General features: G+C 33.8%; 1 protein-coding gene across 2 annotated transcripts in view; it reads left to right on the top strand.

Annotated features, from left to right (window-relative positions):
- MINDY2 (MINDY lysine 48 deubiquitinase 2) overlaps positions 1-19616 on the top strand; it is a 75895-nt gene that overhangs the window by 31166 nt on the left and 25113 nt on the right. The window contains exons 3-5 of one of the 2 annotated variants that reach the window (XM_043471834.1): positions 995-1059; positions 8779-8937; positions 15794-15896. In XM_043471834.1, the coding sequence (XP_043327769.1) occupies positions 995-1059; positions 8779-8937; positions 15794-15896 (327 nt within the window). The remainder of the gene's footprint in view (positions 1-994; positions 1060-8778; positions 8938-15793; positions 15897-19616) is intronic. The other variant, XM_043471835.1, reaches the window with a different exon arrangement.

Below are 19616 nucleotides of genomic sequence, written 5' to 3'. Positions count from 1 at the left end.
AAAAATAGGCAAAAAAGCACTATCATAAAGTCAGAGGTCAATATGGGGAAAAAAATAATTTACCACACATATAACAGGAAATGTTCTCATTTGTCTAATTGAAAAAGAGCTTTTATAGTTCAATAAGAAAAATGTAATATTGTATAGGCAGGCAATTTGAAGAAAAGTATGTATAACTAATATATATTTTATTTTTATTTATTTTTTTAATATATATTTTAAAAAGCAAAACATAGATCAAAAGGTACAGCATATATTAAAATGATGCTACATATATTTAAAAAGTGTGACATATACTAAAAGTCGTTTATATATTAAAAAAGTGATACCAAATAAAAATACATGTATAAAAAGATATCAGTTTGGAGGGGTGAATGGTTGGTTTACAATATTAGTTTCAGGTGTACAGCCTAGTGATTCGGTTTCTTTACAGATTATACTCTATTTAAAATTACACAGTAGTGGCTATAATTCCCTGTTCTATACAATATATCCTTGTTGCTTATCTGTTTTATACATAGTACTTTGTATCTCAGTTCCATACCACTTGCTTGCCTTTCTCCTTTCCTTCTCCCTACTGGTAATCACTAATATATCAGTTTCTTAAATGCGAAAAAGTTACTGTTTACTTCTAAGAAAAGCAACATTCAGAAGACTGATAACACTCATTCTTGGAAAGGTATTAGGGTAACAATTATATTGCTGATATCCATGAAACTTTGTAAAGCGTTTTAGAGTTTTATTGTAGTGACGTGGAAAGATACTCATTAAGGAAGAAAAATAAATTCAAAACATAGGATGTACACTGAAAAAAATATGAGATCTTAGCTAACGGTTAACATTGATTTTCTCTGATGATTTTCTCTGAATAGAATTGGGTGGGGGCTCTTTTTTATGTTACTTATTGTTACAATTTATAATTTAAATATATTACCTTTGTAATTAGAAAAAAAGTGATATTTTTAAAAGGCAACTTTACAATTTCTTTTTACAGGAGATTACATGCTTGATACAAAGCCAAAAGAAATTTCAGAAATTCAGCGTTTAAACTATGAGCAGGTAACAGACCCAATTTTTGTTATATTAAAATAGGTAATTTGCCCTTATGGGTATATTCATTGGTCTCTACCAATGGCTTTTCAGGCATATTTTTTTGTTTTCTTTTTTTTTACGCCCTTTTAAAAATGTAAAAACCATTTTCAGCCCACAGCTATATTTGACCCATAGGCCATACTTTGCTGATCTCTCTTTTGTATGAACCTATATACAGTCCATGGGGTCACAAAAGTTGGACACGACTTAGTGACTAAACAGTATAAAATGAAGAATGAAACATGGATACCATTCTACACACCTATGAAAAATCATAACCTAGTGTTTTCCTTGAAAAAATTGACTTTCAAGTGAATTTGTTATTGATTCATCTTCCCTCATTTGTTTATATTTTACAATTAAGTTATATTTTGGAAATTGTTCAGCAAATGATGTCTAGGGTATGCCATTAGGACTAAATCTGCTATTTCATAGTTTCAGTGTGTTTTCATTGTTTGGCACATTCTTTTGAGATCCTATTCTGTAATATGGGCGGGGACCACTGGTCTCAAAATTATTGGAGCTGGACGTAAGCAGGCAGAGCTTCATTTTCTTCGGTTTTCTTCCTTTGTTTGACAGTAGAAGGCAAGAAGAACACAGGTTCTTGCAGTGGAAGACGTATCAGCTAGGGAAGAAACATATCATTGGAACTTTTGTTTAAATGTGTTCACATTGTTTGGCTTGTTCTTTGGAGATACTATTCTGTAATACACGAGGGAACCACTCAGTTCAGTTCAGTTGAGTTCAGTTGCTTAGTCGTGTCCGACTCTCTGCGACCCCATGAATCGCAGCATGCCAGGCTTCCCTGTCCATCACCAACTCCCAGAGTCTACCCAAACCCATGTCCATCGAGTCGGTGATACCATCCAGCCATCTCATCCTCTTGTCATCCCCTTCTCCTCCTGCCCCCAATCCTTCCCAGCATTAGGGTCTTTTCCAATGAGTCAACTCTTCGCATGAGGTGCTCAAAGTATTAGAGTTTCAGCTTCTACATCAGTCCTTCCAATGAAGTTAGGACTGATCTCCTTAGGATGGACTGGTTGGATCTTCTTGCAGTCCAAGGGACTTGCAAGAGTTCTCCAACACCACAGTTCAAAAACATCAATTCTTCGGCGCTCAGTTTTCTTCACCATCCAACTCTCACATCCATACATGACCACTGGAAAAACGATAGCCTTGACTAGACGGACCTTTGTTGGCAAAGTAATGTCTCTGCTTTTCAATATGTTATCCAGGTTGGTCATAACTTTCCTTTCAAGGAGTAAGCGTCTTTTAATTTCATGGCTGCAATCACCATCTGCAGTGATTTTGAAGCCCCCCAAAATAAAAGTCTGACACTGTTTCCACTGTCTCCCCATCTATTTGCCATGAAGTGATGGGACCAGATGCCATGATCTTAGTCTTCTGAATGTTGAGCTTTAAGCCAACTTTTTCACTCTCCTCTTTCACTTTTATCAAGAGGCTTTTTAGTTCCTCTTCACTTTCTGCTATAAGGGCGGTGTCGTCTGCATATCTGACGTTATTGATCTTTCTCCTGGCAATCTTGATTCCAACTTGTGTTTCTTCCAGCCCAACGTTTCTCATGATGTACTCTGCATATAAGTTAAATAAGCAGGGTAACAATATACAGCCTTGACGTACTCCTTTTCCTATTGGGAACCAGTCCGTTGTTCCATGTCCAGTTCTAACTGTCGCTTCCTGATCTGCATACAGGTTTCTCAAGAGGCAGGTCAGGTGGTCTGGTATTCCCATCTCTTTCAGAATTTTCCACAGTTTATTGTGATCCACACAGTCAAAGGCTTTGGCATAGTCAATAAGGCAGAAATAGATGTTTTTCTGGAACTCTCTTGCTTTTTCTGTGATACAGCAGATGTTGGCAATTTGATCTCTGGTTCCTCTGCCTTTTCTAAAACCAGCTTGAACATCTGGAAGTTCACAGTTCACGTATTGCTGAAGCCTGGCTTGGAGAATTTTGAGCATTACTTTACTAGCGTGTGAGATGAGTGCAGTTGTGTGGTAGTTTGAGCATTCTTAGGGACTGGAATGAAAACTGACCTTTTCCAGTCCTGTGGCCACTGCTGAGTTTTCCAAATTTGCTGACATATTGAGTGCAGCACTTTCACAGCATCATTATAATGCAAATTTGGTAAATGATATAAGTTTAACCATATCACTTTACACTTATAAAATATGCGCTGGTTTTATAAATTGAAGGTTAACATAAAGGGACCACCAGGCTCAAAATTACTGGAACTGGAAGTAAGCAAGCAGAGCTTCATTTTCTTCAGTATTCTTCCTTTGTTTGACTGTAGAAGGCAAGAAGAGCACAGGTTCTTGCAGTTGAAGACGGTATCAGCTAGGGAAGAAACATATCATTGGAACCTTTATGTTTACTTTCAAAGTAACCCTTATACATACTTTCACCAGTGTCCAGATAGCAACAAGAAAACTAATTTCAATATTGCAAAATTTCTTGAATTTGAATGTTAGATAATCTAGTCCTAATAAGATCGAAAAGCTAAGTATGTTACATTGAATCACTGTGTAAGGTAGGAAATCTGTGTGTATGTTAAGTCGCTTCAGTTGTATTCGACTCTGTGCAGCCCCATTGACTAACCTGCCAGGTTCCTCTGCCCATGGGATTCTCCAGGCAAGAATTCTGGGGTGGGGTGCCATGTTCTCCTCCAGGAAATCTGTAGTTAAAGCCAAATAGGCATACTAAGTCATTTCAGTTCTATTGGAATTTGTAACTTAAAGCAAGGATTTCCAAACATTTTTCACAGTAGAAACTTGTTTTCAAATGAAATCTTATGTTAACCTTCAATTTATAAAACCAGTGAATATTTTATAAGTGTAAAGTGATATGGTTAAACTTATGAATGAGTGAGTGAGTGAAGTCGCTCAGTCGTATCCAACTCTTTGCGACCCTGTGGACCTTCCTGTCTCCTCCGTTCATGGGATTCTCCAGGCAAGAATACTGGAATGGGTTGCCATTTCCTTCTCCAGGGGATCTTCCCGACCCAGGGATCGAACCCAGGTCTCCCGCACTGCAGGCAGACGCTTTAACCTCTGAGCCACCAGGGAAGCCCTATGGTTAAACTTATATCATTTATCAAAGTTGTATCATTTTTTATTGAAATCAGTAAGGCTATTGTAATTAATACAAAAATTTGAAATTAGAAATTGTAGATCATAGTTGCAGTTTCATATCAACCTCAAAATTTAGTTCATTTCTGTTGCACAGACTTGAGAAAATCTTGAGTGAAAAGTATTTGCAAATGATACCAGCACTTTGTTTCAAGTCTTGTCTTGCAGTCTCAGGATGTGCTTCCATTAAGATGATTTGGACTCTTGAAAAATGACTGAAAGTTTTGTTTCAAAGTTGAAACAAACACTGACAGCTACTTGCATTTCTTATCAACATGTCAGACAAAAAGTACCCTGTGTTTAAAATAAGCTCTAAAACTATTTATAAGGTATTGTGATTTAATTACCATTCATTTTGAGAATAGTACGTTCAGTTCAGTTCAGTTCAGTTGCTCAGTTGTTCCGACTCTTTGCGACCCCATGAACTGCAGCATGCCAGGCCTCCCTGTCCATCACCGACTCCCAGAGTCCACCCAAACCCATGTCCATTAAGTCGGTGATGCCATCCAACCATCTTATCCTCTGTTGTCCCCTTCTCCTTCTGCCCTTAATCTTTCCCAGCATCAGAGTTAGTACCAAGCTGATAAAATTGAGTCTAAACTGGTTTTTAATGCTCCACAGGTATGATGTAACAATAATCTTTTTGTATAATTTGTGTGAGCAGAAATGTTCAAGCCTAAATTTTAAAAAGAGCAGCACAGAACTTCAATCTTCCTAATTAAGAATCCTTACCAGAAGTTGCAATATAAACAAAGAGCATATTTTTTCCAGTTTTGCTTTTGATGACAACACAAGAAATTACTGTGTGTGTTTATGACAGATTTTTATATTACTGCAAATATATTTTTAAAATGTATCTTATGTTTAAATTTAAAATTTTACCACGTTAACAGTACCTTTAAGAAAAATTCTAAGAAGCAGTTGAACTATTGGCTTAAAGAAGTAGTAGTCCTTTTATAAGCACCCTTCCCTAATTTATATTTTATATTAATTATCATAATTTGAATTCAGGAACAAAATGGCAAAATACTCTTTCAAACTCTTTGTTTATAGATTTATATATATCAGTTTTATTCTTTATGGAGATTATTAGTTATATTAATTTAGTTATTTTAATATTATATAATCTGTTTAAAATGTAGAAGATATATATAGGTGTAAGCTTGAAGTTATACTCTCCCTTGAAGAAAATTGGGTGATTGGCAACCAAGAATTTAACACATAGCAGAAAAAATCAGTAGTAGTAAAACTACAATCCTACAGTGGCTCATATTCATTCATATTTTCTCACATTCATCATTGTTATGGCTTTAGGAGAAGTTTTAAAACACTGAAAGGAAAAAAATGTGAGCTGATTATTTTCAAAGTTTCAACTTTAGGGAAGACTGAGAATATAAGTGTTTCAGGGTATTACAATTGTTAGAGAGAGGTGAGACTGGCAAAAACCAAAGACTCTATAATAGTGCTATCCTGTTGTAAATTCCTCACTCATAAATTTTAAAACATTTGAATAATTTCTGTTTTTGTCTGTGTAGTCTCTTAGGATAGAATTTTGTAAGTTAACTGGTAAACTTTTCTTTTGACCTAAATTTGTCCTTTCCAGATTTCAGAGAGTCCCTAATTGTAATATAAAAGGGTTTATTTCATGTTTAGCCGTTTTACTATAAGCCCTCCAGTAGGCTATAGTCTGTAGCCTATTTTATATCTTTAGTATGTAGCACAGTATCTGATTAACAGTATAGATTTAATAAAATTTTATCAAATTTTGTATATTGATTTTTATTTGTTGCATCAAATATACCCTCTATACTTATGTCCATACTTAATATATTAAAATGTTTAGAAAAACATGTTTTAAAATAGTCTTACATACATGACCATGTTTAATGAGAAACCTGGTGTGGACAGAATGACTCTGATTTGACCAATAAGTCTTTGTGATTGAGGCTCTTTTTCACAGACTTCACCTCCCACTGTTTACATTGATACAGAATTATTATCCAAAGTCCATATACATTAGGGTTCATTCTTGGTGTTTATACGTTCTTTGAAAGTGTCTCAGTCATGTCCGACTCTTTACAACCCCAATCGTCTATACAGTCCATGGAATTCTCCAGGCCAGAATATACTGGAGTGGGTAGCTGTTCCCTTCTCCAGGGGATCTTCCCATACATTCTTTGGGTTTTGACAAATATATGATGTGTATCACCATTATAGTATCATACAGAATAGTTTCTCTGCCCTAAAAATCCTCAGTTCTTTGCCACTACATCCCTCCCTCCTCCACTGATCTTTTTACTGTCTCCATCGTTTTGCCTTTTCCCATCATTTTGTGTCATATGGAATCATACAATACATTTCATATTGGCTTCTTTCACTTTGTAATGTACATTTAAATTTTTTCCGTGTCTGTTCATGGCTTGATAGCTGATTTCTTTTTCTTTCTTTTGTTTAAATTATGGTTAAAAAAACATAAAATTTACTCTTTAACCATTTTTTTTCTCTTAGCCATTAAGTGTAGTGTTAACTATATTATATTCATGTGTAACAGATCTCTAAAACAGTTTCACCTTGTAAAACTAAAATTCTTTACTAATTGAACAACTCCCCAGATCTCCCTCTAGCCCCAGACAACTACCATTCTACTATTTCCATGATTTTGACTACTCTATTTATCTCATATAAGTGGAGTCACATAATATTTGTTCTTTGCAGTAGCTTATTTCACTCAGTATAATGTCCTCAAGTTTCATCCATGTTGTAACATGTAATAAGATTTCCTTCTTTTTTTTTAAAGGCTGAATAATATTCTATTATGTGTGTGTATGTGTGTGTGTGTGTGTGAGTGTATATATATAAAACATGTTTCCTTTATCCATTTATCTGCTAATGGACATTTGAACTACTTGCACCTCTTGGCTGTTGTGAATAATGCTGCAGTGAATATAGGTGTACACCTGTCTCTTTAAGGTGGTGCTTTTGATTCTTTTAGGAATATACCTGGAAGTGGGAGAGGCCTTTCTCTTTGACTAGAAACTTTTGTCTTTGAACTTCCTGGTCTAAAAATAGGCCCCCCTCCCCTCTCTGTATATCTTTATCCTATCCAATTTTTCTTACTAATACTTAACTTTATATTATAATTTATGTATTTTCCTCTCATAGTAAAATGTTAGTTCCATGAGATTAAGAACTTTGTTTTATCCACTCTTTTATCTTTAGAACTCATATTTAATGCCTGTAACATAGTTCACTTCAGTCGCTCAGTCCTGTCTGATTCTTTGCAGCCCCATGGACTGCAGCATGCCAGGCTTCCCTGTTCATCACCAACTCCCAGAGCATGCTCAAACTCATGTCCGTGCAGTTGGTGACACCATCCAACCATCTCATCTTCTGTCGTCCTCTTCTCCTCCTGCCTTCAATCTTTCCCAGCATCAGGGTCTTTTCCAATGAGTCAGTTCTTCGCATCAGGTGGCCAAAGTATTGGAGTTTCAGCTTCAGCATCAGTCCTTCCAATGAATATTCAGGAATGATTTCCTTTAGGATTGATGGGTTGGATCTCCTTGCAGTCCAAGGGACTCTCAAGAGTCTTCTCCAACACCACAGTTCAAAAACATCAATTTTTCAGCTCTCAGCTTTCTTTGTAGTCCAGCTCTCACATCCATACATGACTACTGGAAAAACCATAGCTTTGACTACACAAACCTTTGTCAGAAAAGTAATGGCTCTGCTTTTTAATATGCTGTCTAGGTTGGTCATAGCTTTTCTCCCAAGGAGCATGCGTCTTTTAATATCATGGCTGCAGTCACCATCTGCAGTCATTTTGAAGCCCAAGGAAATAAAGTCTCTCACTGATGCCATTGTTTCCCATCTATTTGCCATGAACTCATGGGATCGGATGCCATGATCTTAGTTTTTTGAATGTTGAGCTTTAAGCCAACTTTTTCACTCTTCTCTTTCACTTTCATCAAGAGGCTCTTTAGTTCTTCTTCACTTTCTGCCATAAGGGTGGTGTCATCTGCATATTTGAGGTTATTGATATTTCTCCCGGCAATCTTGATTCCAGCTTGTGCCTTCATCCAGCCCTGCATTTCACATGATGTACTCTGCATGTGAGTTAAACAAACGGGATGACAATATACATTCTTGATGTACTCCTTTCCCATGGAAATCAATTTGTTGTTCCATGTCCGTTTCTAACTGTTTCTTCTTGACCTGCATATAGACTTCTCAGGAGGCAGGTAAGGTGGTCTGGTGTTCTCATCTCTTTAAGAAATTTTCACAGTTTGTTGTGATCCACACAGTCAAAGGCTTTGGCATAGTCAAACCAGGGGTCAAACCCGGGCCTCCCACACTGCGGGCAGAATCTTTACTGTCTGAGCCACCAGGGAAGCCCCTGAAACATAGTAGGTACTTAATAATAAAAATGGAAAGGATGAATAAATTGGATAAAGTGGAAAATTTGTAGTAAATATGCCTGTATTTAAATATATTTTTTGTTGTTGTTTTTCTCATTTTTTCTCTTCCCCTTTCTATTTTCAGAATATGAGTGATGCTATGGCAGTATTGCACAAACTACAGACAGGCTTGGATGTAAATGTAAAATTCACTGGTGTTCGAGTCTTTGAATATACACCAGAATGCATAGTATTTGATCTTCTTGATATTCCTTTGTATCATGGATGGTTAGTGGACCCTCAGGTAAGTACAAAATCTTAAATTATATGAACACAAATATCATAAAAATTTATTAATTTGGCAAAGTAATCTAGGTTTACATTTTCTGATACTTATATTTTTGTGCTTTTACATGGAATTAGCCACATTGTGAGGTTAAGAGCACAGTCCTCTAGAGTGCTAAATCTCCTCAAGACTTCTGGCTATAATTTCCTGGAGTTAGAGGCTGACTACAGAGCTGAGTGCACATCTTCACCAACACCTATTATTGTCTATCTTTTTGATTGTAGCCATCATAGTAGGTGTAAAGTTGTATCTCATTGTGGATTTGTTTGCATTTCTCTAATGACTAATGTTGTTGATTATCTTTCCATGTACTTATTAGCCATTTGTATATCTTTAGAGAAATATCTGCAAATCTCTTGGCCATTTTTAATTGGACTATTTGTCTTTTTGTTATCGGGTTCTAAGAGTTTTTTGTATATTTACAATATATAAAGTATGTAAGTATAAAGTATATACTTTTAGTGCTTACATTTAGGAGTTTGATCGATTTTGAGTTGACTTGTGTATGTGGTTTGGGGAAGGAATCCAACATTATTCTTTTGCATGTGGATATTCAGTTGTCTCACTCTCATTTGTTGAAAAGATTATTCTTCCCCGCAGTGAATTATCTTGGCACTCAGAATGATCTTTGTGAAATAAACCCTCCCCTTTATCCCTGCGCCCTACTCCTTTCATCAGAAGCCTCCAGTGTAACTAGAATAAGATACAAAATCTTTTTTTTTTAAATTTTCGTTAGAGTATAGTTGATTTACAATCTTGTGTTAGTTTCAGGTTTACAGGGAAGTGTAGTCAGTTATACATATATCCACTGCTTGTTAGATTCTTCTCCCAATATAGGCCATTATAGAGTACTGAGTAGAGTTCTTTATACTATACAGCAGGCCCTTATTACTAATTTATTTATATAAAGTAGTGTGGATATGTCAGTCTCTCAATCTCCCAATTTATCCCCCCTTCCGCTTCTAGCCCTGGTAATCATAAGTTTGTTTTCTACATCTGTGACTCTAATTCTGTTTTGTAAATAAGTCAATTTGCACCATTTTTTTTAGATTCCACGTATAAGTGATGTCATATATCTGTCCCTATCTGACTTACTTCACTTAATATGGCAATCTCTGGGTTCATCCATGTTGCTGCAGATGGCATTATATCATTCTTTATAGTAAGATACAATATCTTTATTAGAACTTTTATGATACACTGCATAATCTAAATTCTGTCTCATATCCAATTTCGCCTCTTAGGTAATTCTCCCACCTTTTTACTGCCCTCCAACACCAGCTGCCTTCCTATTTTTGAGATATACAGAGCTCATTTCTAGCTCAGGTTTTTGTACTAGCTGATTGCCCACTGTGGAACACTGTTTTACTGCCCTAACACATTGTTCTCCCATATCTTTCCATTTCTGGTCTCCTCATTATTCAGGTCTTAGATCAAATATCATCTTGTTAGAGAGGCCTTCCCTTGTTGAAATTAGTCACCCTCCTTTTCCCAAGTCATTATCTAGAATTGTTTATTTACTTGATTAACTGTCATCTCCCAGTAGAGTGTATGTTTTGTGAAGGCTAGGCTCTTATTGTTAAGAACAGTGCCTGGCACATAGAAGATTCTCAGTAAATATTAACTGATGAAATGAAACATTCATGCATGCATTACCTACAGAGACGGAGAGATCATATAGCAAAGATTTGGTAGTGTTTCTTCACCCCTGTCCTTTAAAGGTAACTGGTATTTCTGAGCAGTGAAAGGCTTGCTGTAAGCAGACATCTGTTTATTTATTTTGGCACTCTGACTCTTGAGAACATCACTAAAAAGTCTAGACATGTCCAGCATCTGATTCCTCCAAGGTAAATCATTTTGGATCCTGGCAAATGGCAGTGCCAGGTAGCCTAGATTCTTGAGGAAAATGAACTTATGGCCTAAGGGACTTAATTCTGAGTTCTTAAAAACTGGATTTAGATTATCCCTCTGACTGTATGTGTAGCTGCATATTGTCTGGCAAACAGTTGAATTTATAGGCTTAGAGAAAAGTATACTCTAATGTAGGATACAAATTGTTCATCAGGTTTTTCTGGACTGCACAGTGGTTTTCAAAATCTTGGGCCTGAGAGCTGTGCTTTTTATCTATTTTTACTTACTTGTTTCATGAGTGACGGATTTTAAGCTGAGAAAGAAAAAAGAACAAGGCAAAAGCTTAAAATCCATAGGTTTCTATGAAATATCTCTTGGCACTGGCTGATTCTTTGTATCCTTTGAATATGTGTACTGCAAATAATTATCTTGCAAATAAATGTCATTCTCTGGATGGTAGATGGACACTAATTCAGCCACTGAGAAGGTATTTCTCCATTATTGATAATTAATTCTTTAAGTGCAACATTTGAAGCCAGATAACAGTGAAAATCATACATTCAGTGTGCTGAAAGAAGACAAATGCTAGTCTATTTCCTGTTCCCAGAAAAATTCTCTCAAGAATGGAGAGAAATAAAATCATTTTTAAGATTGGCTTCATCTTTTTAAAAAATATTTATTTATTTATTTGTCTGTGCCAAGCCTTAGATGCAGGATCTTTAGTTGCAGCATGTGAACTCTTAATTGCAGCATGTGGGATCTAGTTCCCTGACCAGGGGTCTAACCTGGTCTCCCTGTGTTGAGAGTGCAGTCTTAGCCCCTGGACCACCAGGGAAGTCCCTAAAGTCATTTTTAGATTAATTGAATTAAGATAGTTTCCTGCCAGTAGACCACTGTTGAGGGAAATTCTGAACAAGGATTTTGAAAAGAAAGAAAGTGATCCCAGATGGAAGAGTGAGTGGAGAGAAAATAACATGATAAATTTAAATCATTGTTGACTATATTAAAGAATAACATCATCCTTTACAGTTTAAAAACATTAGCATATGAAAAAATAATAAGCTGGGAGAAGGGTAAAGTTTTCTAAGGGCCTAGAATTAATTGATCAAGAAGAGAATATTAAGTTCTAAGTTTGATATGATAAGAGTTGATATTATAGTTCTTATAACTTCTCTGTCCAATATGGTAGCCAAATATGGCTAGTTAAATTTAATTAAATATTTACTTCCTAAGTTTCACTAGACACACTTTAAATTGCTCAGTAGCCACCTGTGACTAGTGGGTATCTTACTGGGCAACAAATATTTGGAATATTTCCATTATCACAGCATGTGCAGATGGATAACGCTCCTTTAGAATAACCATGAAAAGAATAGAAAACATAGTAGGTAACTTCTGGATTAGTAAAAGGATTAATCCAAAAAGAAGAAAGAAGAGGTAAAGAAATATAGAGCTGATGGGAAAGAGAGAACGGTAGATTTAATATATTCAAATATATGAATAATTATAGTAATATCAATAGGACTAAATGCTGTAGTTAAAAGTCAGTGATTCTGAGGTTGGATTAAGACATATATATTTGCTGTTACAAGAGACATATATAAAATAGTCTGAAGTTAAACAGAATGATTGCAAATAGATAAAAGAGATGCCATACATTGCTAATCAAAAGAAAACTGATGTACCAATAGTAATATCAGAAAGAATAGACTTTTGAGTCGAAAAGCATTACTAATGACAGAATGTTTAATTTGCTAAGAAGATATAATCATTTCAAGTGTTTATGTGTCTCGAGACACCTGGAAAATAAATACCCTGATTGACTGTTTATTCCTTGGACTCATGGGAATCGCCACAGAGAGTAAAGGTCAGTTTTTAACAATGGAAAACAGAATTTGTATGCATCTAATAACATAAGCTCCACGTACATAAAGCAGAATTTAATAAGAAGAAAGAAATTTGTCGTACTGGAAGCTTTTAAAATACTTTTCACTACAATTGATAGAAGCAGAAAAGATAACCTAATAAACATATATTCTTTTCAAAAAATTAATGAACTTTTAATTTTTGACTAATTCTAGATTTACAGGAAAGTTGCAAAGATGGTATTCAGAATTCCCATACATTCTTCACCCAATTTCCCCTACTCTTACATGACCATAATGGATGTGTCAAAACTTAGAGATTTAATGTTGGTACCTTACTATTAACTATATTACAGTTCTCACATTTCACTGATTTTTTCACTAATTTTTTTTATGTTCCAGAATCCAATTCAGGATATTATATTGCATTTTAATCATTGTATCTTCATAGTCTCCCCTTGTCTATGCTGCTTTCTCAGCCTTTCCTTGTTTCCTATGAACCTGACTATCCATTCTTTTTATGCACTAATGAAATTTATACAACTTGACCTAATGCTGTTATAAAGCCAAGTTTCAACAAATTTATAAGGATTTAAAATAAATGAAGTGTAAAAAAAAAAAAAAAATAAACAAGGTGTAAAATAGTCTCTGACCACAATGTAAGTAATCTAGAAATCATTAGAAAAAATCAGTAGAGACTGTTTGAGTCAAAAACTCATAATGAAACAGTATATTTTAAACTACACAGCAACTAAATCTTTATCAAAATTTGTGAGATTTAGCTAAAACAGTTTTTAAAGCCGTAAAAGTCATATATTAAGGGATAGTAAAAGACTAAAAATTAATGAGCTATGTATCTATCTTAAGAGCAAAAGTATTAAAATAGAAAATAAATATATAATAAAGAAGACTAGCAAAGCTAAAATTCTTCAAAACAGGCTTGAAGAAACACTTAAAAAAATGGATACCCAAATGACCAGTGAACATATGAACTAGTCATCAGGCAAATGCAAATTACAGTCAAAATACACATATCAGAATGGCTAACATTTAGAAGTCTGACAATACTAAATGTTGGAGAAGATATGCAATATAGAGAATTTTCATTCGATGCTAATGATAACATAAACTGACTACCTCCTTTGGAAAGCAGTTTGGAGTTATCTAGTAAAGTTGAGGATACCACTCAGGAATTTGACAAGGCACATTTACTAGAGAAAATCTAGATTTGTGAAACAGGATAAATGTACAAAGAGAGTTCATAGCAGTGTTATTTGTCATCACCCCAAACTGAAAACAACTTGAATATCCATCAAAAGATGAATGAATAACTGTTACATTCATACTATGGAATGCTATAGTACAATGAAAACAAAGAACAGCTTCTTACCACTACATACAACTGCTTAGTATAATATATATTTGCTAAACCATCTATTTTATTCACTGCTTAGTCTTTGGTTTCTCTAATAGCACCTGGCACATAGTAGTACATAAAAGACATCCAAATGAGTTAATTGATGAAATACTAATGTAGAGATTCTGCCTATGAAAACTTGAAATCTTTGTATTGTTCATCGCTAGTCTATAGAAGTACAACTAATTTTTATATATTGATCATGTATTATTCTAGGTGTATTTTTGTGGATTTCTTAGGATTGAAAATTCAGTACTTTGGAAAGAGTTAATGAAGTTGAATACTGAAGATAGTTGCTGTAATCAGTAAAGATATTCCAAAAAATAATGAAAATCTAAAGAGATTACACTCTCAAACTGCTTCTTAAGGGCCTAAGTTTTCATTTTAAATAAATTAAAACTGGAAGGCATATTCTTGTGTCGTTTATATAGAATCATAGCCAAAAGATCCACTTTCAAAGAAACAGCCTTATTTTGGCTCTGTGTCAGAAAGTTGACAAGTGAATACAGTTGTGTTTTAAGTTAACATGAAATGTTTAAGATATGTATATAATATTTTCCACAGTTCTCTGCTTTAACTTATTCAATTAACTTATCTTCAGCCAACCATTAGTACACTTGCATGATTAAGAGGCTTTTACCATCCTTAAATTTTGCAGACGGAGAGGAAATAAATTATAGCCTAAAGAAGTTGTTCTCAAACTTTGCTATACTGCAGTGGAATGAAAACTTAGATACTTGAGAAACAACTTGAGTCTTGAAATCTTTTAACTTTTTAAAACACTCTCTGTTTAAAAACCACTGTTCTGTTCCTTGTGCAAATCTGTTGGTTCTTGTAGTATTCTAGAAGATCATTTGGATATGGAAAGAGAATATTGCCCCTCTTATTTTTTATTTCATTGTGTAAATTTATGTTAATATATTAATTAAGTACATGTAAATAACTTACAAATATATTTCAGGAATGGGAGTGCAATCAAAGTAAGTTGTTTAGACAACAGACATCTATTTTTTTTCTTCAACAGTCAAAGCAAAGTATAATGGAAGGAGAGTAGAGATGCCCAATTTTATTGTCCTATACTTTAAAAATTTGAATTTATTTTTCTGCTGTACCTCCACAGACAAAATAAGAATCATGAGGCAAATATTTTCCCTTAAGAATATATATTAACTTTCCTTTAGGGAAGTAACATTAGTTATGCTTACTTGTATCTCCAGTATACTTTGCTAGGAACTAAGTAATAAAATGGGAAAACCTTGTTAACCCATAGATTAACATCTTTTAGATTTGCCTTGCTTTAAATACAAAACATTTGTTTTTCAATTTAAAAAAATGGGATTGTCTTAATTTTCTTCCTGAAATAGATTACTTTTTTTATTTTAATCACTTAAATACATCTTTACAATCTTTAGAAATAAAGTTGTATATAATAATTCCATTTTATAATTTTTTGCATAATTGAAATATAGCTAAGCAGTATTTTTCATACTATGCTATAGTGAGCTATAAACAAATTTGAAAACTGTTGGGTGTTGATTTTAGTGATGATTTTTTTTCATAAGTAATAATTTTAAATTTAGTATCATATTAGAATAAAACCCTCAAGAGTGATGTGGGTTTTTTTGTTACTGTTTTTATAATAACTTTATCATGATTAGTGAGACAGTCATTTGTTTTCTAGATTGATGACATTGTAAAAGCTGTTGGTAACTGCAGCTACAACCAGCTAGTGGAGAAGATCATCTCTTGTAAGCAGTCAGAAAATAGTGAGCTGGTTAGTGAAGGTGGGTGAGTGCTGCTAATACCTGACTTATTCTTGGCAGAATAACTTGTCTTATAATTTAATATCTTTTAAATGTCTTAAATACAACTTCTAAAAATAAAAGTGATGCTACCTGTGGGAATTAAAAGAAGTAATTATTTTAAAAAAAGAAGTAATTATTCATAAAGGTGCCAGTGAAAGGTTTTTCCTAGAACCTTTTTTACTTGCCTTGTAAGATCAGGCCTGGATTCTAATAAAAGTCTTTGGAATCACTTGCTATCTTTGATATTGCCGATTACCAGGGGTTACTGATAATTGCTCTTTTAAAAAAGGGTTATTATTTGGGAGTACTGAGGGAACTTTATAATTCATCCTGAACACTTTAGTTGACTGAGTGAGATGTGTGTTATGGTACTCATGTTCATTTTAGTAGAGCTCTGCCTTATATTTCAGTATAATATAGTATGTTAAAGTTCTGTTCTGGATCAGAGTACACTCTTGATCATCAGTTTTCCTAATTCTTAGCTAAAAGTAAGTATTGCTAAATTCATCAATATAGAAGTGGTTTCTTTCTTTTTTCTTTTTTTAAAACTGTGTTCCGGTCAGTGAAGGGAAGAGCAGATTTGAAACCAAAATGCTGTCAGGAACCATAGCATTTGGTATAATTTCCCCAACACCCACTTCACTTTTTCATAAATATACACAAATACTAAGTTTCCTGTTCTTCTCGGGTTGAAGGATTAACAGAAGAAAGAGAAATAGTGAAAAGTAGGTGATAAGCTTCATCTTTCTGTCTCAGACACACTTCTTTCACATGAAGTGTAACAAAAATCGATTATAATCACTATATGTTATAAAATTAAAGCTAAGTGACTACAAGAATATCTAAGAACATATGAAAGAAGGTATGTAAGTGAATCTCAAACTATATTGGTTAATAAGAACCCAACTGATTATTGCTCAATTGACTTCCCTGGTAGCTCAGATGGTAAAGCGTCTGTCTGCAATGCAGAAGACCCGCGTTCAATCCCTGGGTTGGGAAGATCCTCTGGAGAAGGAAATGGCAATCCACTCCAGTGCTCTTGCCTGGAAAATCCCATGAATGGAGGAGCCTGGTAGGCTACAGTCCATGGGGTTGCAAAGAGTCAGACACGACTGAGCGACTTCACTTTCACTATCCAGGCATAAATATTCAGGGATATTGATGATTGATTTGTGTGACACCTCTTTCACTACAGCCTAAGACAGCAAAGTTTAAATTTTAGGGGAGAGAGGAGCAAGAAAAGCTGTCACAAAAAATGTCTTCCCTTAGTTAACAAAATTCCACTCACTAGAACATTCCATTCTTTATCCATGCTCTGTAAATATTCTTAGAAAGCAGGCTACAAAGAAATTACCTCTCTGTGGATTCCTACTTTCTCAGTAACTTTCAGTATGCTATTCAATAATAATTGAGAGAACAATTGGATCTGGAAAGTGTTAACAGATAAAATGATAGCCAATAAGTGATATTTGGATGAATATATTTATGAGGTAAGAAACTATAGGAAACACTATTAACAGCATTTTCACCAAGTGAGGCTGCATTGTAACATGGGTAGCACTTATTACACCAGCAGAATGAATAGCAACTGAAAAACAGTCTGTTCCTCACTTCTCCTTTTTCTCAAAGTGGTTTTACAGCTATTTAATATTATTATTTCTCTAGCATTGATTTCTGAGATAATGAGAAAGGTAGCTAATTTGTATAATATTGATAACTTGAGAAGAACATCTTGGTAAAAACAAGAAGGAATCTTCCTCTTTAGTGGTACAGAATTTCCAGGTAATATATACCAAGCTGATTAATTCCTTGATATATGAATTTTGTAATGGTGAAATTGTGCTTATCAGATTTCCATTTCAAAGAAAAATTATATATGGAATTCAATACAGTTAAAAAGCTCAACTAGTTTTTTGTTTATAAGAAATTACAAATATGTAGTCTGTTTGAAATAAATATTCAGTCTCAGTGGCTGCATGTATAAAGGCACTATGACATCAGTAATGAAATGAAAGACCACAATGGATCTTTTTACTTATATAACGTAGCAGTTAGCTTTTTTCCATTTTCTTTTTTTTTTTTTTCCATTTTCTTCATCATATTTTCTTGGGTATATTATTCAGCTGAAGAAGTCTGCTTTCTTTTTCTATTTAGCCTTACAATTGTAACTTTCCTTCTGAATCATAAAATATCCCAAAATGTTTTATTATTTCATTCTGTATTAAAAATTATTGAACTTTGGCCTTAGATGGTAACTGCTTTTTTTTTTTAATTCAAATGTTTCATTTCCGTAAGGTACAGAATACAAGAAATACTTTTACTATCATTCTTTTTTTATGAAAAAGAAATATTATTTAGCTATCGGTCAAATAGAATTAGACATCCTTTCAACTTCTTTCAGAAAATATTTGTTTTCTTCTGATGGCAGTATCTCGTAAGTAAAAGTTCAGAACTTTTTGTGTACATAGAATATTTATTATTTGCTGCCTCTTTTTGATGTTAATATTTTTTTGATTCAAGTTATAATGATGGGTTGTAGCATGGCAGCAAAAGTCAGCAGGGAAAAAAATAGCTCATTACTAGCTGCCAGACTCCACAAAGCTTGTCATTAATTCTAGGTGCTCTCTCAGGAATAATTTCTTTAACAACTGTTTCTAGATTTAAAAAAAAAAAGCTTAAGGAAATTTTTCCAGCATATTCACTTATTCAAGTACCTATTGAGCCTTTATTATGTGCCATAAACACTGAAGATTGTAGTTTGAGCTCATATTATTTTTGATTAAATAAAATTGATTTCCTTTTGTTTTTCTTTCTCTTTCATTTTGAAAAAACTCCAACCCATAAAGTTGGAATAGCAAAATGAATATGTGTGTATGTATGTACATACATATATATGTTTCATCTAAATTCACCAATTACTAATGTATTCAAGTTTTACTTTCTTTCTGTATTCACACACACCCACAATTTTTTTTCCTAAATCATGTAATAATTAATTGCAAATATTATAACACTATCCATTAACTCTCCAGTATTTGTCTTCTAAGAACAAAGAATATTCCTCTGTAATCACAATATAATTATCTCAGGAAATTTAGCATTGATATACTACCAGTATCTAACGTACTATTTATATTCAAAATTCCCAAGTTATCCCAATAATGCCCCTTATAACTTTTAAGCTTTTTCAATATAGGCTTCAATCAGGTATCATTTAATTATCATACCCAACTTAGTCTCCTGTAATTTAGAACAGATCTCTATCTATTTTTCTTTTTGGTCTTTTGTGGTATTTACTTTTCTTTATAATCCAGCCTAATTGTTTTATAAAATAGTCCTCAATTTTGATTCATTTGATTGTTTCCTCCTAAGTAGACTTGTGTTAAATATTTTCAGTGTGGTTACTACATAGGTGACATTGTGTCTTTCCTAGTGCATCAAATCGAGTGGCATATCATGTCTGACTATCCCATTGTTGGTGATGTTCAAATTTAATTAAGGTGATACTTACCAGATTTTTTTATCGGAAAGATGCGCTTTGCCATTTGTAATTAATACATAATTGCTTATATTATGCTTTGAAACTCCATAATTTGTTTAGTTATGAAAAGTTAAAACTAAATTAGGCTTTTGAATATGTCACTGTTACAAGTTGGTAGAAGAATTAGGAAACATTTAAGTCTAAATTAAGCTATGCTC

This window comes from Cervus canadensis, chromosome 6 (genome assembly GCF_019320065.1).
Source record: "Cervus canadensis isolate Bull #8, Minnesota chromosome 6, ASM1932006v1, whole genome shotgun sequence".
NCBI lineage: Eukaryota > Metazoa > Chordata > Mammalia > Artiodactyla > Cervidae > Cervus > Cervus canadensis.
This window is presented reverse-complemented; position numbering and strand designations above follow the sequence as displayed.